We start from the raw sequence: 25400 nt of genomic DNA on the forward strand, positions 1-25400 counted from the left end.
ACATTCAATCCCTAAAGCGACTGCAGGATTGGATCAACCGTAGAAATCCCACATGGGGTCATTCAGCTGAGCAACTGCCGACAGAGAGGTGACCGGCTGGGGTAGGGGTTGCTTCTACATGCAATGTGGGAATCCTATGACATGCATGCAAGGTATGATGGGAGTCGTGCCTTCATGCTGTTTGTGAACAGCACCACCTTTCTGTGTTATTATATCTATTTGTTAACGTGCCTGCACGTATTTTCTTGTTGTCATAGGTTTTCTCATCATTGACAGAACGTGTTGCGATTGAAGGTTCCACATTGCAGTTAACGAATCGCAACCTGTGTACACCACAACAGCCTTGAAGGTGCTGCACAGGTGTGACACAGTAACACTCATCTGCACTGAACTGTCGAGAAAGTTTGCTTAATTTTCTCAGCACTAATCCCACCCGATGAGATTAGTTTTGTCAACAGTGCAGGGGAAACAAACACTACACACTGCTACGTCAGATCAACATCACTTAATATGAAATATGATTGCCCACGAAAGAGTTTTTCCCACCAGAAGATGTTTAAAATGCAGCATAAGCAAGAGTGTGCAAAGTATGAGGGATGAGCAGTTTTCTTCTTGCTGGACTTATTGTGAAATGCGTTTGGCATCAGACAGTAGTTGGGAGGCCACAATCGTATAAAGTTCACCCCGATTGCTTATACCAGTCGATAGGATTGCACTATTGTTATTTGGTCACAGTACATCATCGTGCATCATGGGGTAGAGCGGTGACACAGTGGTTTGCACACTGCACTCCAAGCTCGGTGAGTCTCGGCCATGGCTATGCATGAAGCGTCGTGATTTATTATTTTATTTTATTTATATTATTACTTTTAGTAATTTTTTATTTTAGTTTTTACCTAAGTGACTTTACCGAAAAAACCTAAGAGTATGAATCCTTGCAGTCACGAAAGCTTCAAATCTAGAAATATGTATGTTGAATTTCTTTTGCACCATACGTAGCCAACCGTGCTCATCGGAGGTGCGGCTAGCATCGATGGCAAGTGACGTCTGCAACAGCCCCCATTGACCCGCGTGGTGACTGTTGTTGGGAAATGAGTTTCAGGTCTATTTTGTTTGACCAGGTTGAGAACTCAAGAGACCAGGAGATAGACTCATTTGCAAAAGCGTGATGATCTGGGTCACTACAAATGACAAAAGTAAAACAAACAAAACAAAGTACAGCGATTAAGCAACTAGCAAATCAAAACCAAAATCTAATAAAAACTAGTCACATGAGGAAGTCAAAATATTGTAAACACAAATCAATGTTAAATCAAACCTAAATATTAAATTCCTTGCAGTGCAAATCCACTCGGGCAGATTACTTTCAGATTGATCAAAGCACAAATTACACAAATAAGCAACAGAAACATTAAAAAGATATATAGGTTTATTATTGTACTAATATGCAAACAAAGAAGGAAATACATCAAAAGCAATTGCAAATGAAGTTAACATAAAGAATCAACATCAAATTGTAATTGAGACGGGAGTGTAACCCATGACATTTTTGAAACGATAGAATCTTTACTTTTATTTAGCGGACCCCTCAAAAACATTTTTAGGGCACCTCCCCTCATCAAGTTGGGAAATCGAAACTACCATTGGAGGCCACGGCCCAGCGTGCCCTCAGTTTGAACCTGACCTTTGCCCTTCGTTTGAAAGCTCCTGTGGATCTCGGCCAGCAGCTGCTCCGCCACGGCCGGCAAAACGCTCACCATCGTTTCCTTGCCGGACGTCCCGCCGCTGTGGCAGAGAGAAAGACTGAACTCAAACCAGATGAAGTGCCCTGATCCTTGGACCAGCCTGGCGTTTGGATGAGGGGGGCCCTAGGGCTGTTATAATTTTGGGCCCCCCCCTCTTTGTGTATATTCAATTCCTTCCCTTTACTGTTTTACTACTGACCATGCCCGGTGCCAAACACGTCATTATTTCGTTATCGTTATCATCATCAATCATGCTGGATGAGGGCCTACCCAAGCTGCTGCCACATATCACGATCCTGAAATGTATAAATCCACCAAGCACCTACACAGGAACTGATATCATTGCTCCATCTCGTTATGCCTATACCTTAATTATTTAAGTGATAGTTTTTTTAATGTGATATACGAATTGCAAAGTTCAATCAAAGTTAAAACAGACAAAACAACTTATAGTAATGCACAGAGATGCTATGGCTTTAACTACAAATTTACCTTTATAATCTATCATAGTGCAACTGGACTGCATTTCCAAGCCGTTTAACTCGATATTTTTGGGGTTCGTACAATCTGACACGATGTTACAAGCAAGACCCTGACACTTTCTTTGGACACTTGTATTCAGTCATTCATCTGAAAACGCATATTGGGGCCAATTTCATGCGCTGTTACTGAAAGGCTCCCGTTTGTACAATATTTGGCAAAACGAGCCGACGACAATGGTGAGGATTGCAGTGAATTGTCGTAGCAGTGCGATGGACCTTAGCGGTTTGGTCTATATGTGGATCTGGCCCCCTGGGCACGTGCGTCAGATTGTCTGTCAGTGCGATCTACGTCAAGAAGTGCAGCATCAAGCTCCAACTTTATAAAAAGGTCACTGCACCTCGATACGATATTGTATATACACACACAATATATGGATTCAAAACATATATAATTTTTTCGATTTAAAGCTTTCGTGACTGCAGGGATTCATCTTCTTGGTTCTTTCGGTAAAGTCACGTAGAAGGGAAGTAATAAAATAATAAAAATAAAACATAATAAAATAATTCTCACGACGTTTCGGCCACAACGCAAGCAGCCATCCTCAGGTGAAAACCAGGTCTGTCGAGGCGACAGCGTCTTATTTTATTATGTTTTATTTTATTATGTTTTATTTTTATTATTTTATTACTTCCCTTCTACGTGACTTTACCGAAAGAACCAAGAAAACATATATCAAGTTCACATTCAGCCTGTGTTCATGAGCGTGCATTCATCGAGTTCCCTTGTTTCAAAATCCTGCACCTTACATCTTAGCCCGGCACGTGTTATTCGCCGACAAATTCTGTACGCTTTAATCACGTTATGTGTGCAAGTTGTGTACTGTACACACATTTTTTCCATTAACCAACTTTTTGATGTTGTTTTTACACAAAAAACATTTAAGCGTCGCGCGCGTGTGTCGGTGTGTGTCGGTGTGTGTGTGGGCGATGGGATTGGCACCGAAACGGACCAACAAACGAGGTTCACCATCTGCGCGTCGGATTTTGTTTGCATCAAAAAACGAACGTCGTCAAGTGGCCTATGTATATTTGTCAAAGCCTGGGTCAGGCAGCAGACACGTTAAGATAATTTCCAGGAATGTTTGATGGCTGCTTATGTGACTTGATGCTTGTTTCCACTGCACGGGCTGACCAAGAGAAGAGCTTTAATCCGAACACTGCCCTTCCCTAAAGCGTCAACTCAATACCAATTCTGTCTGCTTCTCTCTCTCACGGTGCGCTTGTACTAATCTACCAGAGCATCTGAATCGAGCAGGGCAAGGAAACTCGCCGATGCACAACTTGCAATGTGAATCGCGAGAATGCTGCCAATGTCCAGAAGTACAGTATTGAGTTCCACACACGTACTCTTTTAAATTGGTAGAGACTGCGGTTTTAGACAGTCGCTGGGGTAGTGCATGAACTGTGAACCACTTTTCGGCTTCTTACGAATGGTACGCTTCACTTACAAAAGCCAACTCGGTTACTCTACGCGGCAGTTCTTGCCCTAAACCGCCAAATCGGGTGGACGCCCCCTGCTGAAATGACAAGCCGCATTAACTTTCACACTCGCCATCAACCAATTTACACTCCCAGAACTTGTGGTTGCATGAAACACATACCAATTGTTTTAGGAGGCAGAGCCTTATACAGCTGACCCTTGTTCAAGTCCAGGATATCAAGCCCTTCCTTTTGTATCCTCCGCTTGTGACTGCTTATTTCTCTCTATACAACAAGTTCTCCCCCCATTTATATAAATTTCTTGAGATGTGGTTGCATTTATAAGCTATGTAAATTCAAGCTGTGTTGTGTTGTAACTGTATGCGGATAGTTAGATTATAATCATGAGATTCCACACCAGATGTTGGCTTTTCACTGTTCTAGCCTTGAACCCGGGATCTCAACATTTCTGGCTCAGTGCCCTTGCAATGCAATAGTTATTCAAAGAATATGGTGCACTGCAATTAATTAAATACATTTCATGAAAGCAATAATTAATTACTTAAATCTTTAACCAAATATGGCTTTAATATGTTTGCACGTAAAAAAAGTTTCCATGAAAAGGTGATACGTTACAATCTTAAACACTTAGCCATGAAAAACATTTAAATCTAACGATGTAATTAAGAACATGTTATAGGTTAAAAATACTTTCTCATTGGGATTATGGTAAAAACACTTGGCATGGTGAAACATGATTGGAATCCAGCACTTTGGAGGCTAGGGTTGGTGAATTACAGATGTGTGAAACTCCCAAATTCACTGGGCTGAGGTGGCCTAGAAATGGGAGTACAGAAATTGAATTGAATTGAATCCATCTGTGCAGAGCTTCTATGCTGAGTTGGTTTTCTCTCTGTTCTCTGGTTTCCTCTCACTTATGAAACACTCGCGAATTGAATTGCCAAAACTTTCCACTTAAATGTAGCAGGACCATCCTTAAAAAATGTTGAGAATGCTGAAGGCTTTCCTGAAATAGCATTTTTATTCTCCTGACCAAAACACGGTTCTGCTTTGTAGACACGTCTAAACGAGTGTAACAAAAAAATCAAAATTTTTTTATTTACAACACGGCATTTGTTTAAAACAATTTTTTTCCCACCCACCATGGGATACCAGCGTGGCTTTTTAAAGTGCAGGCGTGTTGAGCAAGTCGGCCACCCGTGGTTCAGGTTTCATGATGCCAAGGACCCCAGGGCACAGTAGTGGACCAGGGTGGGGTGGTGGGAACCCAAACATTCCGACCACATCGTAACAGGCCTCCAACCCCATCAAAGCACTGCCCATCTGACCCTCCTGCTCCCAGCCAGTGGTGGCTGGTCTTTAGCGGGCCGGTGTGGCCAGGTCCCTCTACTAGACATCTGTCAAAAAGAGCTTCATATCTCATCGGATTTCTCCAGGATAAATACAGATTCTGAAAAAGTAAAACATGTTTAAAATACTTACCTGCTCATTATGAAAATTATAAACTGCATCTGCTTCCTTTCTCCACAACCTCCCCTCCCACACGGGTTTCTGTGCACCACCAATATATTTATTATTTCCTGACTGCTCCCAACCACTGCCCTTGTCTCATACCAACTGGTAGGGATATAAGGGGTCATCAATACTTGCCCAGAAATTCTTACTTTCATGATACACGTATTAAGTAATGCATGTACGAATATATTATTCCCCAATCGTATAAACTATACATGTGTGGTTTGTGAAAAACCCTGCAACTACAATGGGTTTTAAATGCCGTGGTGAAAAAAATATTTTATACGTAAATCAATTGACCCACAAATCGTCGAAATTATTTGAATTACGGAGTGAGTGAATGATTCCATCCCCAATAACCACCAACACATGACAACCCCACATCGACTTCCTATATATAACCTTGCCTCCAAATACTCCCCACCGCTCCACAATTAAAAAAAAACTGGGCTTCCATATACAAACATGGCCAGTGGCGTAGCTACACGGGGCGTGCAGGCGGTCCAACTGCACCGGGGCCCAAGGATGCGAGGGCCCAGGTGTGGGGCTACAAACAGGGAGGTAATTGGACAAGGGGCCCCCCCCAATTGTATTCCTTGCACCAGGGCCCATGCCAACGATGCAAAGCCAATGAAATAAAAATCCCACCATGCTGTGCTTTTACCAAAGCCCCCACATGCTGTCTTCAAAAATGTCACGAGCCAATCCTCACCCGAACCACCTTAAAATCATCCTCAGCTCTACTCCTGCTGCCCCTCATCTCCCCAAAAGCCATTCAGCTCTGGATGTCTTGCCTGCCTCGACCTTATTAATTATCAGCAGAAACATATGTCTGCACTTCCACTAAATTCTGCGCAAACAGGAGCTCCTGCCCAGCCCCCACTAGCTGCAGCAGAGGCTCCACTGCTGCCCAATCCCCCCTTCGTTTCCCCTGCCTCTTATAATTTCCTCAGTTATACGTTTGATCTGCGCAGAAGCCAACAAGGTGACTTGACTCCGCCGAAGAATGCGAGCCGATTTCAGAATGTATGCAAGCTGCTCTGAAGATGTGTTTTTTTACTCACTAACAGCCTTTGTCCCAACAGTCTATACAACTATAGGGGGATCATTATCTTTTGTGAGGTTTATTCCTGCTCATTTTGATTAATCACAATGTGCAGTTGCGGTTCTTAATAACGATGGACTGAACTAGAGGCCAACCGAAATTCGGCATAGTTTTGGTTTCGGCCGAAAGTTATTTTTTTACTTTCGTTCTGGTTTCGGTTTCGGCCGAAACTGATATTGACTTTCGGTCGACATTCGTCAACCGAAGATCTATTTTTAGAATATAACGTGTGCTACGTCTATCACTCTGCCTATCGGCCGGTCAGTCGGCGCTAGGCAATCCTATGCAATAGGCTGCAAACACACACGTCAGCAGCAGCAGCTTGGGAGCGAGGTTACAGCCGCAACCATGGTCTGCTAATGTTTATACGACCGGTCAACAGACTGTCTGGCTGAATGCGGAAAAACGTTTGTTTCTTAACTACAACATTCGTATGTTTGGATATAATTACTAAGTAACACCTAAAAATGTGATATTTAGCGACTCTTACTGCAGGCTCTGAATGATTAGTTCTCGATCTATATTTAATTAAAGTAGCATTGCATCATGACATATTTCATAAATCTTGTGTTCGGTACTTCGGTTATATACCTTTCTGTTTCGGTCTCGGTCGAAAGTGTAGTTAAACTTTCGGTTTTGGCTTCCGTTTCGGCCGAAAGTCATTTTTTTACTTTTGGTCTGGTTTCGGTTTTGGCCGAAAATAAAACATTCTATGAATCTGGTGGAAAGTAATTGGCTTCTAGAAAGGGTCCCCATTGCGTTTGCATTTGCTAATTCACCCTTGGGAGAGTAATTCACATGTCCTCGGGCATTTTTGAAGCCAAACATTAATCTTTGTTTGGTCTACAAAGTTCATTTCATTCTTGAAATTTGGTAAGTCTGACCATGATACAGAACATCTTAAGGCGTAGTCTGTAGTTTTTAGTAAGTGGTAGTTAGGGGTGGATGGCTTAGAAGACGGACTTCCAAGGTAGGAATAACCGATGCAGATATTATGCGGTTAAATAATCAAATAACGACTGAATATATTCTCATCTTTTTACGACCAAGAGCATGATCGTATGTTTGTGTGAATTTGGCCCTATATGTATTCATAAAATTTGCACAATGTGGAGAAATAGAAATTGTGAAATCCTCAATGGAGCTGATAGAATACCACGAAAAGCAGCTTTCCAGATGAGAATGCAATCTTGTTCTTGGATTGCACCAGATACGATTTTATTCCCAGAAAGATATTGTTCGAGGTCTGTGCGGGAGACCTCTGACCCAGGAGAAGCGAGTATACCCCTTAAAATCTATCATCACCCACCGATCCACTCAACCATTCCTCTAGAGGTCTTGGAAATTACCATAAGAACAAAGATGATATCCTCATTTGTATTTCTTTTCCCTTAGTCCTGGAGAAAAAAATGTGATCCTGGTCCAAAAGATCTTAGATTCCATTAATTCCAAAGTCTTTCCATAAACGGAAACATAATTCATTGAGTTCTGAGGCTTATTGGAGGGATTTATACAGATGTAGCAGTACGGCTTTTGCCTTTTGATTACAACATGTGCTGACCTAACATGTGCTTTGGCTTTTAGTAATGTGAGCGATCTGCACTGTAAATAATTCATGCAGAAATTATGCTGGTCCTGCCAGTGACACAGCATGCATGCCACTCTGGCATAACAGGGTTCATTTAATGCGCATCGCCAATCGATAACTGGGTCGGGAGGTGGGGGTGCTCAGCAACAGGAGTGGGCCGAAGGAATTAAAGGCTTAGTACATTATCCGCCTGCTTCTCTGGCAACAGTTGTAGGATTGCCCAATATTCGACGAGCAGCATATTAACCGGTGCGAGACGCCCCAAAGGAAACTCTCATCCCTCCAAGAATCGTTAGCTGCAAGTGTTCCACATCAGTATGCCCAGGGGGTGTGTGGCAATTCACAAAGAGTACCCTGAAATTAGCATTACCATCCTAATGATATTTTTTACGCGATATGTTTTTTCTTCTTGCAATTTGTGCATTAACCAAAAATTAAGCAGTCATTTTAAACTGCCGATTGCCCCCACAAAACTGGAAAAATTAATTAAATTGGGAAAATGAGGCAATTCATGTCATAGGTTTAGCCTATTGGTTTAAAACAAATAGCAACAAACAAGGTTACATTAAAATAAAACTGGAAATTGCAAGTGATGTTAATAGATGTATTAATATGCACTGATGGAGGTGGCAGCATGAAAAAGTTGAGGTGTATCTTTTTTAAAGTGTATGTCAGCTACCTGGAAAGATACGTAGTCAAATTACAAGAGCCTTCGATGGTACTGTGGCATTCATGGCTATGGGTCACTCAATTTGAAATGATGAAGCACAACTAAAAGTGACATTATGAGGTCTCCTTTACCAGTGGCAAAATATAGTAATAAGTTTTTACCCTTTCAACTGGTACAAAACTGACACCTTTATACAAGGGATCATGTTTGCAATAACCACAACACAAGCAGTCAAAATGCAAACGAAAAGAAACAACTCTGATAATGATATGCACTGTCCTTGAAGTTGATTGGTCCACACCCGAGACAGCTTTTCTTAGAGCCTAGTCTCCATTGGTGTTGGACCAGATGACGCCAAAAGACGCCTTTTGACGTCATCTGGTCCAACACCAATGGAGACTAGGCTCTAAGAAAAGCTGTCTCGGGTGTGGACCAATCAACTTCAAGGACAGTGCATATCATTATCATTATCAGAGTTGTTTCTTTTTGTTTGCATTTTAACTGCTTGTGTTGTGGTTATTGCAAACATGGTCCCTTATATAAAGATGTCAGTTTTGTACCAGTTGAACGGGTAAAAAACCTATTACTATAACTAAAAGTTAGTTCAATGAATGCAGCTATACTGGACTGAAACAGTTACTTTATTTCGACTTAATTATTAAAATACAGTACTCTGTCGAGTAAAGCCTGCCATTGCCTCAACTAGTGGTTGAGAATAATGTGCAAGTGAAACGAAAAGAAATATTTTCAAATGGAAATTTGCATAAGTAGAATTCAATATTATACAAAAAATACTTGTATTTAAATTCTGAAATACATTCATCAAGGGCTTAATTTCTCGCACAGTATTTTCCGGGTCGCTGGTACACTAAAGTAGATAGGCACTAGACTTAGCTACAGCCATAACAAGTGGTATACTGAATCTGGTGTCATTTACCTGCCTAAAATTAATCCCTGCATTCGTTTTTACAGCAGAAAACATTTAAATATACAAAGGGAGTAACGTTCAAGCAAAAAAAAATCCATAATGTCACTGTAATGAATAAACATTTGCTATAATTATGCACATTTCAGTCACGAGGAATCACGGCAGTTTGCCTTTTTTCAAATGGAATTTTGACCTGAGCAGCTCAAAATGAAGAACATTTCAGCACAATATTTGCCTTCTCATCTGAAAAAGGTCATCGTGTCACACTTGGTAAAGGTCCGAGCTGGGTTAGTGTGGCTGCAGGGTCACAATCCCAAAGCACGCATGGACGCATGCACACATGGGGATCCAAAGGAAGGCGGACAAGAAAATCACATGCAGACAGAAGCCCACTTTGTGACTCACTCGGCACGATGAATATGCAACAGACCTCACAGACGCCGCCACTGCTGCTTCAATCTCAGCGCAGATTCTTTTGAATGCCAGGATTTGTTGCTTAGTTCTTTGTTTGTTTAAAAAGTGCCATTTTTAGCAATGAATCGAAATGTGCTAACAAAAAACACACAACTGGTTCACAAGCTGTGTGAATCACATTTTGTGAAAGTTCCCATTGGTACAAATCCAGGAATATTACGCGCTTTGTGTACAACATGCTAAAAATGATAAATAATGTCATCCAGGATCTTCGTAATGCCAATTTGTGAAGCGTGTATTGCCCCACCTCTTCAATTAGCAACAGCCTGCTATTCTTGATTGGTGGCTTGCTGCCAGTATGCTGCCTGCATGCTGCCTGCATGCTTGTGGTTACACAATAAACAGGCATATTCATTTATAACTTACAAGTCTAAATATATATGAGATTTCTGCAATTCTCACCATTTAACATTTAACTGTGACATATTCCCATTACTAGATAAACATATTTTAAATTTTGTGCAAACACACACTCCAAACTATATTGGGAATTATGGAGTAGATTTGCATTTATCTTTATTTATATTGTATTATAATTTAATCTGAATCATGATAGAAGACAACGAAATGTCCATTAGAAACTCTCAAAAGAAATGTGCACCAACTACTGTGAGAGAATGACCCACAGAAGTTGATATCACAGAACTGCTTCTTGAGATCCCTTTAAGTGATCACACAATGGTACTGGAATTTCCTGCTATAGAGTTGGAATTTTGCCAACATGACTTTAAAACTAAATTGAACTTGATGGGATTTTTCACGTGCTTGCAATTGGTGGCCAGACTAAAACCATGAACTTGTTACACTTGAGAACCCGATTTCATCACCCATGCTTGAAATACAAATTTGAAACCCAGGATTTCAGCAGACCTGGTTTAGTACTCTGACCCCTGCAATAGCTGGCAATCGTCGTGGCACACAGGGTATAAAAAAATAATTTATACGTAAAGATTAGACAGGGCAATCCATTTATAGATACCCGACTGATTTCTAAAGACCCTCTTTCGTCTCAACAGGTTTTAATGAAAGCAATGGATGTATATCTTGCAGAGAAACAGAGATTTAATACATGTCGAAAGATTGGTGGAAGAAATATAGAGGCTTTAAAATGAAATGTTATCTAATATTCCTGTTATTTTCTTGCGGTATCTGCAGTAAATTTTGGCTTCAGAATTCAACTCATGTATCCTATAGAACACGGCTTAGTTTATAAATACATCACACCTGCAAGCGTATACAGCTACCGATGTTTCCCCACCACTCAGCCAAACTACCAACACTCGAATATAAAAGTTGCAATAGGATCTCCGATCCAATTGGCTTTTATATGGTGCGATGGGCGGACCTCCAATACGACATTTGGTTTGCTGAACTGGTGCAACAATGTGGACGCTTATGATGAATGTGACCATAACCTCTCGCAATGGCTGGGAGCCAAGCACGCACTGCATCCTAAGGAAAAAAAATCTGTACCAAGAAATGGAGAGATGTGTTTATTATTCGCCCGCGTACAATTTCATAAACAAATACAAATCAGCGTGACTCCGCCTACCACCCACACAAAGACCTCTTGCGTCACACAGGAGGTTGCACGCTCAAATGCAGCTTGCTTCGTGATTATGTTATACTACAGCCATTCTAGGTTGTCTAACTCATAAGCTACAGATATTCAACTGGCGGCCTACAGGCTACATCTGGCTCGCACAGGATCTTTGAGTGGCCCGCCAAGAGATATACGTAATATACAGGTTAACGATATTAAACAGAACTAAACATGAGACATAGATGACAGAGTGTAGACAAGAGATGAGTATTATTAAGTTGAAAGGTAGTTAAACAAGTGATTGAAATTAAAGAGCTGCAGATAAGAGATGAAGGTTAGTGAGATGATAGTGAGATAAACGCGAGAGATGAGACCTGGAGACACGCGGTACAGATTAGTGATCACCTGCATAGAATTCTGCTTAGGTTTTTGCTATTGTGTTGCATAGCGTGCCCACATTATAGGGTTGTACCGGGTGTTGTTCTGCATGATGTCCGACGTTTCGCTCCATGTGCTGGGAGCTTTTTCAGAAACTGAATGCTCATGCAAAATAACACGCGGTACAACCCCAAAAACACATCGAAGAGCTATTCCTGTACTGTACAAACATCATGAAATCACGCCGTCTGGCGTAATTACGTATGTGGCCCACCAGTAAATGTCAATTTAATTGACTCACCGGAAAATATATTTAAGGAATCCTGCCATAGGCTGATCACAACAAGTATCTTTTGGGAGGGGGGTACTTTTTGTCCACCAATAATTATATTCCAATTATGCTGTCAGCATTGTCATGTCTCCCAGCTTTGTATCGGATAATTCCCCTGGATGATGAATCATAACTCTGAAGTAACCACATGAGGTTTTTTTTTTTTATCCACACCAGTGGACATGCATTTCATATACCCAGCAAAATGTTCATCACATGTCAGTCAAAACAACGTTTTTTCACAGGGCTGCAATAAGTAAAACAAGGTGCAGTACCAAATTTCGTTCTGCATTTGATGGGTTTATATATGTTGCCATTTGTGACTCGGCGTAGACCATTAAGTTGTTATTTTTAAAATGCTGTTTCATTAGAGGTGCATAAAACCTGGACTCGAACCCAGGTCTTCAATACTGTAATATTGGCTCAGTGTTATGAGGTATTAGGACTTTGCGTAGTATAATGTGGTATAATGTATATTCAATTGTCAAACTATTTACACAATGCAGTCACATGCCCTTCCTTTCAGAATGCTATAGTTAATTTTGTTACAGCTACTATTTGTCCAATTTCAATTATGTGAAAAAATAAAGTGTTCAGCTCAGACTTATTATTTCAGGTTGTAAGCACCATTAAGTTAAACATCTCTCTGACAAGAATGACCACGGCCCAAGATCATTGGCAGTGGCAGCACAGGACATAGCAGGGTGGGAATGTGCAAACAAAAGCAAAAACATTAATTATTTACACGAAACATGCCTAAACTTACTGAAAACAGGATGAATAGTGCTTAAATAAATACATGTGCAAAAAAACAATTCACAGACGTGTGACACTGAATTTCTGCCATTTTCATTACTAAACATATTTTGCAATTATGCATATATATTAAAAAAAAAACTTGGGAACTGAGCCGTGACACCAACACACACTCACTGGCTTACGTTCGGTAAGGTCACGGGGTCTTCAATGTCCACTTCACACGGCAGACTTTTGACTCGGCAAAATGCTGGCTCAGGGGGCAAGCGTGTCAAGCTGTCAAGAAGCAAGGACATGTGCTTAAATATTAAACGAACCCACGTCGTTAAACTCATACATTAAATATGACTACTTTGCCAACTCAACTGTTTGTGCGCTGTAAAGTTGTTTCGAAAATCAATGGGACCGATATATATTTTAAAAAATGTATGCAATGGGCCGAACTAAGCCGTGGAGAAATCCCATGAGCTGTAAAGCTCTTTTCACAGACGTCCAATTTTGATATAAAGCTTTTGTGACTGCAGGTATTAATATTCTTGGTTCTTTCGGAAAAGTCACGTAGAAGGGAAATAATAAAAATATTAAACAATAAAAATTATCACGTTTCGACTGCAACACAAGCAATCATCATCAGGTGTGAAATCCACAGCAAGAACATTTTTATAAAATTGTTATTTCAAATGTTGGAGATGGCAGCGTTCCTTGCCTCGATGGCCCACAGCGGCTCACTGTGGAGATTCAAATGCAGTGATTCAATACGTTTTGCTTTGGCGTTGAAACCCTATAAATCCGTCAGATACCACGTAGGCTGATGTCTATAATGGTACAAATGTAGTGCAGCAGTGCAGAGATTCAGAGAGCACACTGAGATTACGCTTTTAAAAAATACAGTAATACAAAATTACATTATATAGGCAGCGTTTTGGGAAATTTTAAGTCAAGATCTGCTTTGCCCAAAATGTTGTCATCCACTTTTCCTTTTATGGTAGTGTTATAGACTAATAGATTGAGTTTGTGTAATATGTGATTTGTGCTCCAATGCCAAAGTAGAATCAACACTTTTTTGGGTACATTTTATATTCATATTCTTGGTTCTTTCGGTAAAGTCACGTAGAAGGGAAATAAAAAAAATTCTCACGTTTCAATTGCAACACAAGCAATCATCATCAGGTGTGAAAACCACAGCAATAAAATGTATTATTTCCCTTCTACGTGACTTTACCGAAAGAACCAAGAATATAGACGTCCAATTGTCTCACCAGACCTCGCCACGCAGGTCATTGGGAATTGGTGAAGATGCAAGTCATAGGTGTGGCTGTGTTCGCTGTGCCCACATATTTCAGTACAGGACTTGCAATAATGAGGATGTTGCCGTAGATGTGTTAAGATTATAAGTCCAGTGACTTATAAATGAAATAACGAAGGGGCTTTCAGTCCAGAACTCGCCAGTTAAATTCGATCTCGGCGCGCTAATTTAGGTTGCGTAATGTTTTTAAATGCCCACCTCTGTCCACCCAACAGTATAAATGGATATACCAGTTACGTAGGTAGATATACAAGTAGATATACCAGTTACGTAGGTAGATATACCAGTAGATATACCAGTTACGTAGGTAGATATACCAGTAGATATACCAGTTACGTAGCAAGAAAAAACTTCTGAAGTAAGCCTACTTCAGCTTACTTCTTGCTGTGGTTGTCCCACCTGATGTCGTGATCTATTATTTTCCTATCTACGTGACTTTACCGAAAGAACCAAGAATATGAATCCCTGCAGTCACGGAAGCTTTAAATTAGAATCTTTAACCGTCAATGAAGGGGTTAGGCGACGTTTCGGCCGGCTGGCCTTCTTGAATAAAAAAAAAACAGAATACATCATTAACGTTAATTAAGTGGATTATATCACCGATTCACACGTAACTTATTACCTCTGAGACGTATGAATAGTGAGCGCGTTACATTCGCCAAACGTTAAAGCGTGCAGCGATCCATTCGATTTTCTCGACATCGGTAGCGGCGACAACAGCGACAAAAATAAATTTGGCGGCAAATTATTAACCAATGGCGTCTCGCGTAGGGACGTCATCAAGACAACGCCCACCAAGCTCCGTGCTGTCATTGGTCGCCGTTGTCCAATAGCAACGCGGCAACGGTGGGGCGGTGTGAGTACGCCCCCCCCCTTCTCCTCCCCCTTCTCCCCCCCCTTTCTCCCCCCTTCTCCCCCCCCCCTCACCCCACAAGCAGCTTCTAAGAGATTCTAGATTTGAAGCTTTCGTGACTGCAAGGATTCATAACTCTTAGGTTTTTTTCGGTAAAGTCACGTAGGTAAAAAATAAAAATAAAAGAAATAATAATGGAAATAAAATAATTAATAACGACGATTTTATTATTATTTTATTATTATTATTTTACCTACGCGACTTTACCGAAACAACCTAAGAGTATGAATTCCAAGAGATTTCCTAATACTCAATGGCTTTTTTAGTTTAGTGCTCTCCATAGCTATTAATTCACACGTACGCGTGACTTTTTTTACACGCCACAGGAATTCACGTACGCAGCACAAAATTGTTGCTTAGTACAAGCATACAAACTGACAGTTTTTGCATGATATAGGCATACACATTCTTGGTTATTTCGGTAAAGTCACGTAGAAGGGAAACAATAAAATAATAAAAAGATAAAACAATATTTATATTTATCTTCTTTTATTATTTTATTGGGAAACAATAAAAGAATAAAAATATAAAACAATATTAATAGTTTTATATTTTAATAACTTTATTGAGAAATAATAAAAATATAAAACAATATTTATATTTTTATTATTTTATTGTTTCCCTTCTACGTGACTTTACCGAAAGAACCAAGAATATGAATCCCTGCAGTCACGAAAGCTTTAAATCAAAAATAGGAATACATTATTATTTGGTTATTTCGGTTAAGTCACGTCTAAAGATAAAATAATAAATTAAATTAAATAATAGAATACGACGTTTCGATTGCAACACAAGCAATCATCATCAGGTATAATGAAATAGCGACATAAAATCTAACCAGAAACTATAGACAGACATATTAGCAGACAGATATCACCAAGATACATAGAGAGAGCAACACAGGTAACAGAGAGAGGTGATCGTGTCTGTGGGGTGGCTATTTGTTCTCTCTGCCTGTGTCCTCTCTTTGGAATGTTCACACTTAAATTCTAACTTAGCAATCTTTGAAATACGTAATCAACCAGGCTATGCGTTAATTGTGTGTTGACCGACCCTCTGTGTTGTATTACATTACATTTCGATATTTTACTAGGTTATTTAATTTTAGTGTGTCCTTCTCCTGATGTTCAGGCTTGCTTGCCGTGCCATCGCACTTGCAGCACCACGTTTTGTTGTCCACTCATTGATATGCAATTTTTTCTCTAACCCCCCTCCCTCTCTCTGCGTCCGCCCTCCTCTGTCTATTTAAGGCCACCCCACAGAGACGATCACCTCTCTCTGTTACCTGTGTTGCTCTCTCTATGTATCTTGGTGATATCTGTCTGCTAATATGTCTGTTTATAGATTTTATGTCGCTATTTCATTATACCTGATGATGATTGCTTGTGTTGCAAGCGAAACGTCGTATTCTATTATTTAATTTAATTTATTCTTTTATCTTTAGACGTGACTTAACCGAAAGAACCAAATAATAATTCCTGCAGTCACGAAAGTTCTAAAATTAAGATTAATAGGAATACATGTCAACCCCTTATCACAGACCAATTCAGACCTTATTGGTCACCCCGTGCCCCTTATACATCTCAACGTTCATCCTACAAAGTCCCATCACAAGGGAGAAACACAAATAGACAAAAAAAAATAGTTTTCCCCGTATTGAAACGGCTGTACGCTGTATGGACCTGAAAACTCAACTTCCCTGAGCAATAATCCGGGAATTCGTTATTGCAGCGGTTCCCAACATTTTCGAATGTCCAAATATTTCGCGGACCACCACATGCTTACTCCAGGTTATATTTAAATTGCACATTTCCTTGGTTAGGATACTTTTTTTTTCCGCCTCAAAAAAATATTTATATTCTTGGTTCTTTCGGTAAAGTCACGTAGAAGAGAAATAATAAAATAATATTAAAATATTAACCAATAAAACAAATTCTCACGACGTTTGGACTGCAACACAAGCAATCATCATCAGGTGTGAAATCCACAGCAAGAAATGTTCTTGCTGTGGAAAATTTCTTGCTGTGGATTTCACACCTGATGATGATTGCTTGTGTTGCAGTCGAAACGTCGTGATAATTGTTTTTATTGTTTTATATCTTTTTCTAATTCTTTTATTATTTATCTTCTAAGTGACTTTACCGAAAGAACCAAGAATATGAATCCCTGCAGTCACGAAAGCTTTAAATCAAAAAATATTTATGTTTTAGAGAATGAAATGTGTCACAAGACATCTGCACCATCTGCACCACCCTGCAGAATGTCCCCCTTTTCAACGTTTCTTCCGTCACGATAAGTTAAGACGTCTGCAAAGAGGGCATCACGTGCAAAGTGATAGCATAAGTAGAATAAGAAACCGTAAAGCAATTATAGTATCTTGAATATAAAATTGTAAGTGTTAAGGCGGTTTGAAGTGGGTGAAAGAACCGAGACAAATCGCGAAAGCATTAGGCCTTCCTGTCTCTACAGTGGGAACAATACGTGAGAGTAAACAATACGTGATAATAAAGAAACAATAAAAGGTTTTCAGCAGCTTCACCCTTAAGTTCGACTAAGTTGTGTCGCCGTAGAAGTGATGGAAAACGTGTAAATTCTGTTAAGTATTTGGATCGAAGATCAGAGCCAGCGTAAAGTACCGATAAACAACAATATTGCCAGGCGAGAAAGCCAAAATGTTGATTTAAAGCGTGAACATGGTAAAAACTCACAAGTGCAAACTTTCGGTGCTAGTAACGGGTCGTTTCTGAGATTTAAAAGGTGTCATTGTTGGCATAACGTTGAGATGATGAGTGATGAAGCTGCCGGTGCTGATACAGACAGGGGTTTGTTAAGCATCCTGAATCTAAGAAAGCGGGCTACACACCTCAACAAGTGTTTAATCTTCTTGGTTCTTTCGGTAAAGTCACGTAGAAGGGAAGTAATAAAATTATAAAAATAAAACATAATAAATAATTCTCACGACGTTTCGGCTACAACGCAAGCAGCCGTCTTCATGTGAAGAATGAGAGACTGTCAAGCTTGGAGCTTATATATAAGCTGGGTTGGAGGTGGAAGAAGAGCGCCTTGACAAAAGCATTTGATTATCAAGAGGAATTTAGCATATTCATGGGAAATGCGTAGGAGGTGGGCGGGGGGGTTTCAAAGTCATATTATGCCCATGCATTATGCAGGATTAGCAGCATCAAAGGGAGGGGGTAGGGGGTAGCATTAACAAAGGGAGGGAATGTTAATAGTATGTAGAAGCAATGAAACATGTCAATGTTGACGAGACGTGTGACTTTACTGCCAGCGAATGCCTGGCAATACATTTATTTCTGAGGGAAGACAAGGCTGCGCCAGGGCTTAAAGGAGCCAAAGATCGCTTGAACTATTCTTCTGAGGACGCAATTACTGCACGGTGATTTTAAGTTGAAGCCTGCTTAATGACCTTAATTGTCAACCATTCTAAAAAGTCCCAGGGCTGATGAAGGGCCACTCCAAGACCAATGTCCCGATGATTTGACTCCGATTTTTTTTTCACAAACTGGTTCTCTCCGTTTTTTTGTTTTCCTACTGTTGAAAGGTACTGTGACAAAAACGAATAAAACTAAATCTCACCAACAAAGGCATCGCTCAATCCTAGACAATGCCCCATGGCAACCCAGTCAATTTAGATGACCTGTCTGAACAGTCTGATAATGTGAGGGTCGAGGTACCTCCCTGAAAACACAACGGCCTTGATTCGGCCTTATGGATCACCGAGGCGTAATCGACACCTTCAAAGGCGCATTGGCTGAGGAATACTTTTCGCCTACTGATGGGAAGGATAAGCCTGCAAGTAGGGAGTTCTGGCGAAACGACGACACTACCAACACCATGGACAATATCACCGAGTGGCAGAACGAACTGAAATCATCGACTATGAGCGGTGCTGTGTCAGGCGATTTGGCCCGAGTGTGTTCACCATTGTCATGGTCTTCCCACAAACAGAAACCAATCCACAAATTCAACAAACCATTATGACCCTCGAAAATGACGTGGGTTTTGCAGGCGTCGTAGAAGCTGATCTGGATGAGGTGCTGCAGTTTCATGGAGAACACCTGTTCGAATGAGGGGAAACTATGAAAAAAGAAGAATAGGTTTTAGCCTTTCTGGCAATAAAACAGGAGATGATAAGATTTCAAATGTCAAATAGAAACATTTTGCAAGGAATCATGTCTGCATTAACCACACGTACTTGTGGTGAACATGCAAACAAAAACATGCTCTGATCATATATTGCATTGTTTTTAAAATGGATTGTCTTACACCAGAGACAGCCTTCTTTAGGGCCTTGCCTCACTAGTCTCAGACCAGAGAAGCAACGCCAAAAGGCAGGTCAATGTCAACTTGATTCCTGTTTGGTTCTAGATTTGAAGCTTTCGTGACTGCAATGATTCATACTCTTAGTTTTTTCGGTAAAGTCACGTAGGTAAAAAATTAAATTAAAATTAATAAAAAATAAAATAATAAAAAATCACGACGTTTCGGAGGCAACACAAGTCTCGGTCCCACCTGATGACGGAGACTTGTGTTGCCTCCGAAACGTCGTGATTTATTACTATTTTATTTTTATTAATTTTTTTCTTCATTTTTTACCTACGTGACTTTACCGAAAAAAAATAAGAGTATGTATCTGTTTGGTGCTTGAACATTTTGACACCTGTTTTATTTCCAGAAAGGGTAAAACCTATTCTTATTTTTCACATGTTGATACTGGCAAGAAAAAGGTCCTATGATATAGGAGGAACTAACTGGTGATGTGGCTGGAAACAATAGCGATGCGGCAGGAGGAGAGGAGGGTGAGGAAGCGCCATCCATCCCACTCATGTTTTGAGGCAAGTTTGCAAATCTTTACAAATCCACTGCACAAACCGCTTCACGCGGTGATCACAATTCTTGGTGCCGTTTTATTTCGCGACTTATTTTGAGTATGCTCAACTTCTTTCGCACCATACGTAGCCGACCGTGCTAATCGGAGGTGCGGCGGAAGGACACCAATGTTATCGTAAAGGCATATTTTCTATTAAATAATGATTTTAAATGGTCTGCTGCATTCTTAAGTGTGGTTTTATTACGTCTTGAAGGGATACATCTCCAATTATATCACGAAAGTCAATGGGGACATTGAATTCGCGATACGGAATTTCAATTTGCGGACTTTTCAGAAAAGTCGCTGTTCCGTGTATTGAGGGATTTACGCAGTGCCGGATTATCCTCGTAGCAAAAGTAACACATGTAGCTACAGGCCCCACACTTTCAAGGGCCCCGCGCTAAATGCTTTCAAGCGATCAATTCCGGTTCAGTGATTCTGCACTTGCTCTATTACTATAGTACTATACTGCCTTCAACTTTTATGTACGACTGGGTGTTTAAGGTTAGCGATTTGTCATATTATCTGTCTGTATAGCAAATGAAAAACTACAATTACTTTACTATGCAAGTAAAACATTTACGTGTTTTAATATTTTTTATTTATTTAGGGCCCCTTTATAACATGTGCTACAGGCCCCGCACTTGCTTAATCCCGCACTGGATATACGTATATAGATTAATCTCTATCAGTGAGATGATAAAAACAAATGATCGAGCGTGTTTTCTATGGTGAAGTGACGGCTAATGGTGAATGTGTAGCTTTTTTCGTGTTATTTAATACTTCTCAGCTCAAATGGTGCCCTCCAGCCAGCCCAATGCCAGATGCCGCGTGTTGCACTTTGTCAACCAGTACATTTGGACTTTGCCATGAAACACAAACTCCAAACGGTTTACTTCACATTCTTACATAACATACACGACGGTGTAGTGATGTACCATTACTGTATAACCAAGTCGTGCGTGCGTGCGTGCCAGGCATGGTTAAACGTTTAACAGAATTTGTATTGAGGAGCAAGAGACAGAGAAACGCGACTTTTCTTTTTATTTAACCGAAGTTTTAGCCCTTTAACAACTTAACAATCTCACAATAGCATCCTGGACCCGGCTCTGGGCTTTCCGGCGTACAGATTTCGCACTATATACGCGCTTGGAATGATATATTCCATCGTCCACATAAGGGGCCGTCCATAAATGACGTCACGAAACTAGGGGGTGGGGGGGGGGTCAGATATTTGTGACGATGTGTGACGAGAGGGGGGGGGGGGAGAAATGTGACGTCACATCAAAATGCGCAACTTTAAATAAACATAGACAACACGCTCTACTTAATTAAATAGACGTTTTAATAAATGTTTACTCCTACAACATCAAAGTGCAGCGCCACATTAAAATCGCACTACAATGATAATAGTTTAAAGCGATTTGAAGCATGTTTTATATTTTGGGGGGGGGGCAGAGCTTTGTGACGTCATATTTAAGGGGGGGTCCGACTTGTTGTGACGCCGTATAACGAGGGGGGGGGGTCAAAAATCGTCCAAAATCGCGTGACGTCATTTATGGACGGCCCCTAAGGCACGTTTGGCTATCGGGGTTATATTTAGGACAGCGCTTATGCGCTCTGTGAAATCTCGACTTTGAAAAAAGGGGTCGTGGCTTTTTTGTTGTAAATGGCGGACGCGGCGATCAAGAGTTTGGACGAGACGCTGGAAAAGTACATTCCTGCCCAGGAGCTGTCAGAAGTGAATCGGATCCTGTACGGGAGACAACCCAAGTGAGTTTGGAGATGAGGAGTAATGTTCGCTATTCGCACAATCGCCAACAACGCACGCGCGTTTTTTTCGAAGCACGGGCGGTTCAGTGTTTGTTGATGGCTGCGGTGGTTTTTTTTCCCCCTTCTCTCTCTCTCGTGCACGTCTCTCTTGAGAGAGAGAGATGCATGCACGGTCATAGTAATGTGGAATGTCCATCGTTGGCTCAGGGCTGTACACAGGGGATGAGTATCCGCCTCGATGCGCACGTGAGCACCACTTTTGACTTACTTTTAGGTTTTTTCGGTAAAGTCACGTAGGTAAAAATAAATAATAAAAATAAATAATACAAATACTAGAAATAATAATAGAAATAAAATAATATAAAAATAAAATATGTATTAGTTTTTCATTTAAAAAGTAATTATTTATAGTAGTTTATTATTTATTTGTATTATTTATTTTTCCCTACGTGACTTTACCGAAAAAAACTAAGAGTATGAATCCTTGCAGTCACGAAAGCTTCAAATCTAGAATCACTTTTGACTTGTTTTGAGAGTTGATGTATGTTGACGCTTTGAGTGCAGTTGGTTTCAAGTTCAACAAATCCCCACACTCAGACATAAACTTGTGGAATTTGTTTTATTGCAATGGCAGTCGCGTCGAGTGTTTTTTGCACGTTGAAGAGAATTGCACACGCCGCGCAGACGAACTCGCGATGAAACTTAATGTTGGAATTGGCAGCAGGGATTTTCTGGGCAAAATCAAAGGGCATCTGCATTCTTTCGTTATTGATGTAATTTCCACATTCCTATGCGGGGAAACAGGCTTATCTATAGGATGGCCAAGATCGACTTACCACGGACAGGATTAATGTACCCTGGAGAGATGAGGGGCTTATTGCCCCCCAAAAAACATATTCTACATTTGAAAAACATTCCAAATTTAACGGTGCCATTTTAACAATGTTCACACACATCTCCCTTGCAATGTATTGCCAACGAGTTAAGTCATGGACAGTCCCTCAATCAGTGACTGTATGAAAGGAGAGGTTGCTCCTTCTTGTTGTGCACGCTGTCTAGAACAACCCCCGCCCACCTTCTACGCATTTCACAAGTAGTGACTAATCCCATATCTGCCTTTCCCATAAATATGCTAAATTCCTCTTGATATGCAAATTATTTTGTCAAGGCGCTCTTCCCCCTCCAACCCAGCTTAAATATACGCTCCAAGCCTGGTGGTGTTTCATTCAGACGCTGTCTTCCCGACAGACCTGTTCTTCACCTGAGGACGGCTGAAACGTCGTGAGAATTATTTTATTATGTTTAATTTTTTATTATTTTATTATTTCCCTTCTACGTGACTTTACCGAAAGAACCAAGAAGATGAATCCCTGCAGTCACGAAAGCTTTAAATCGAAATAGAACAACCCTCCCAGAATATCTGTGTTTGTGTATTACGTAGTTATAATGACGTTACAGCTCTTTGTTAATAAACTGCTGGATCAAGGCCTCTCCACAAGTTATCTGTAATGGGGGTTGTATGACCATACTTTACCATTGCTTGTCAGTCCAGGTTGGTCAATGGGGTGGGGGTCCACGACTCTCTCAAGTATTACTTGCCACTGATGTTAACCAGGGCTGAGTTTCAAACGCTGGTTGCCAGGTTCATAGTGCGGTGCGCTAACCAGTGTCGCACTGCATTGCACGTGATTGATTTTATTACATCTATTCATTATTTCTAAGCGGAACATTTTTCTAAGCCTTGGTAACTGTTGTTTTTGCTGGTCAGCAGTGAAGATAGCCATTGTGCCGTCAAACATTCACTGGCAAATCAAAGGCCAGTTTGATAAGAATTATTTTCTTCTCTTAAGCTTATTTTAGAGACACGCTAAATCATCATCATCATTAGACCTCCTTTGCCAGTACCAAAATATAATAATAGGGTTTTCCCCCTTTTTTCTGGCAACAAAACTGAAACCCTTTTACAAGGATTCATGTCTGCATTAACCACAATACTTGCAGTGTGTTTTTGTTTGCATTTCGACTGCAAGTATTGTGGTTAATGCAGACATGAATTCTTGTAAAAAGGTTTCAGTTTTGTTACCAGAAAAAAAGGGAAAAACCCTATTATCACGCTTAATCATGTTGATGTAACCGTAGACAATTTTTAACTATGCTGAATGGAGTGGACATGTTTTAATTTATTTTAAGGAACCAGAGGCACATTTATGCTCGAAGCTTGTTGATGTCCAAATGAACATTGGGCAGTGCTCATTATTCTTAGCGATTCGGAGCCCGTGGTGTATAGTCCACATATCCATCGCAGGGATTGTTGTTACAGGAGCTCTGTTGTTTTACCACGAAGTGATACGGTATTATTTTTCATGACTCTGTAGGGATAATGGGCTGAATCGTCCACCGATGTACATTTAACTCGCACTCACCTCAAATCTGTGAGTCAGACCCTCTACTGCAGCACCACGTTTAAAGGCAGTGCAGTAAATTACAAACACATTTATAAGCAAACAATGCATAATATACCGACAAGTGTTTTTTTCCCCTGCTCATCCAGTTACGTGGTTTGTAAAATATATGTTTATATTTTTTTCCCTTTTATCAAGTTTTTTGCAGTTGTGTTATGAGCATCACGTCACGAGACTAAGAATTCAGAACTCTCGCACAGGTTTGGAAATGGCCCACGGAAGCAGATTTTCGTGACTTTGTCATCTAAACACTTTCCCAAGTGCCTTGATATAGATAAATATTTGTCTTATACGTCAGTCAACCCAGTGTTTATTTAATTATCAGAGCTGAAACGTCGCAAAATTACGTGAAAATCAAAGTTAATTTTAGGTTTTTTTTTACAAGTCGTTAAGTGGTCAACATTACTGGTCACGGAAACCTGGATTGAACACAGCAATCAGCAGTTCCGGCCAAGTACTCTTACCCCTTATCCGCCTTGCAACTATTATCAGCCATGCTCTATCTGCAGCGGAATGAATGCCTCCCCCAAGCCATCACCATCCATTACAGTCATGCAATGCAAAAATCCAAAGCATCTGCAAACGAGCCAATCTCATTGCTTCCTGTCCTTGATGGCCATCCTCAGGGGTGCATTCCTTCTTTGGCTTCCACTCCATCGTTAGTTGTGATCACCAGACTTTGTCCCTTCCTAACGGCGTGTGCAAGCCCACTTACTTTTCTTACGGTTTGCATAAATGTCTTTAACTCGGGCATGCTCTCTGATCGACCTCTTTCTTACGGGTTCAAATTGAACAACGTGTAACGGAAGCTTTCAAGAGCTGCAATGTTTACACCATTGGAACCTCATTTGCCAGTAAAAAAATATGATAATTGTTTTTTTACCCTTCTATCTGGCAACAAAACTGACAACCAATGTGAGACTAGGCTCTAAGGAAAGCTGTCTTGGGTGTGGACCAATCAACTTCAAGGACAGTGCATATATTATCAGAGTTATGTTTTTTGTTTGCATTATGGCTGCAGTTATTGGTGGTCTATGCAA

The 25400-nt window shown here is 40.5% G+C and overlaps 2 protein-coding genes across 3 annotated transcripts in view; one reads left to right on the plus strand and one right to left on the minus strand.

Annotated features, from left to right (window-relative positions):
- ZSWIM7 (zinc finger SWIM-type containing 7) overlaps window positions 1-15074 on the minus strand; it is a 36927-nt gene extending 21853 nt beyond the window's left edge. For both annotated transcript variants that reach the window (XR_013587881.1, XM_078611874.1), the window contains exons 1-3: window positions 14944-15074; window positions 13201-13291; window positions 1685-1785 (exon numbers count right to left, since the gene is read on the minus strand). Coding sequence is in view for 1 of the 2 variants with exons in the window: in XM_078611874.1 (XP_078468000.1) it covers window positions 1685-1760 (76 nt within the window). In the remaining variant the exon portion in view is untranslated. The remainder of the gene's footprint in view (window positions 1-1684; window positions 1786-13200; window positions 13292-14943) is intronic.
- Window positions 15075-21672: 6598 nt separating this feature from the next.
- The window catches only part of UPB1 (beta-ureidopropionase 1), a 37016-nt gene continuing 33288 nt past the window's right edge, over window positions 21673-25400 (plus strand). Inside the window, exon 1 of the mRNA XM_078611875.1 lies at window positions 21673-21898. Within this exon, the coding sequence (XP_078468001.1) occupies window positions 21795-21898 (104 nt within the window). The 5' untranslated portion in view covers window positions 21673-21794. The remainder of the gene's footprint in view (window positions 21899-25400) is intronic.

The sequence above is a fragment of the Lampetra planeri genome, chromosome 37 (genome assembly GCF_965212315.1).
Source record: "Lampetra planeri chromosome 37, kcLamPlan1.2.h2, whole genome shotgun sequence".
Lineage (NCBI taxonomy): Eukaryota > Metazoa > Chordata > Hyperoartia > Petromyzontiformes > Petromyzontidae > Lampetra > Lampetra planeri.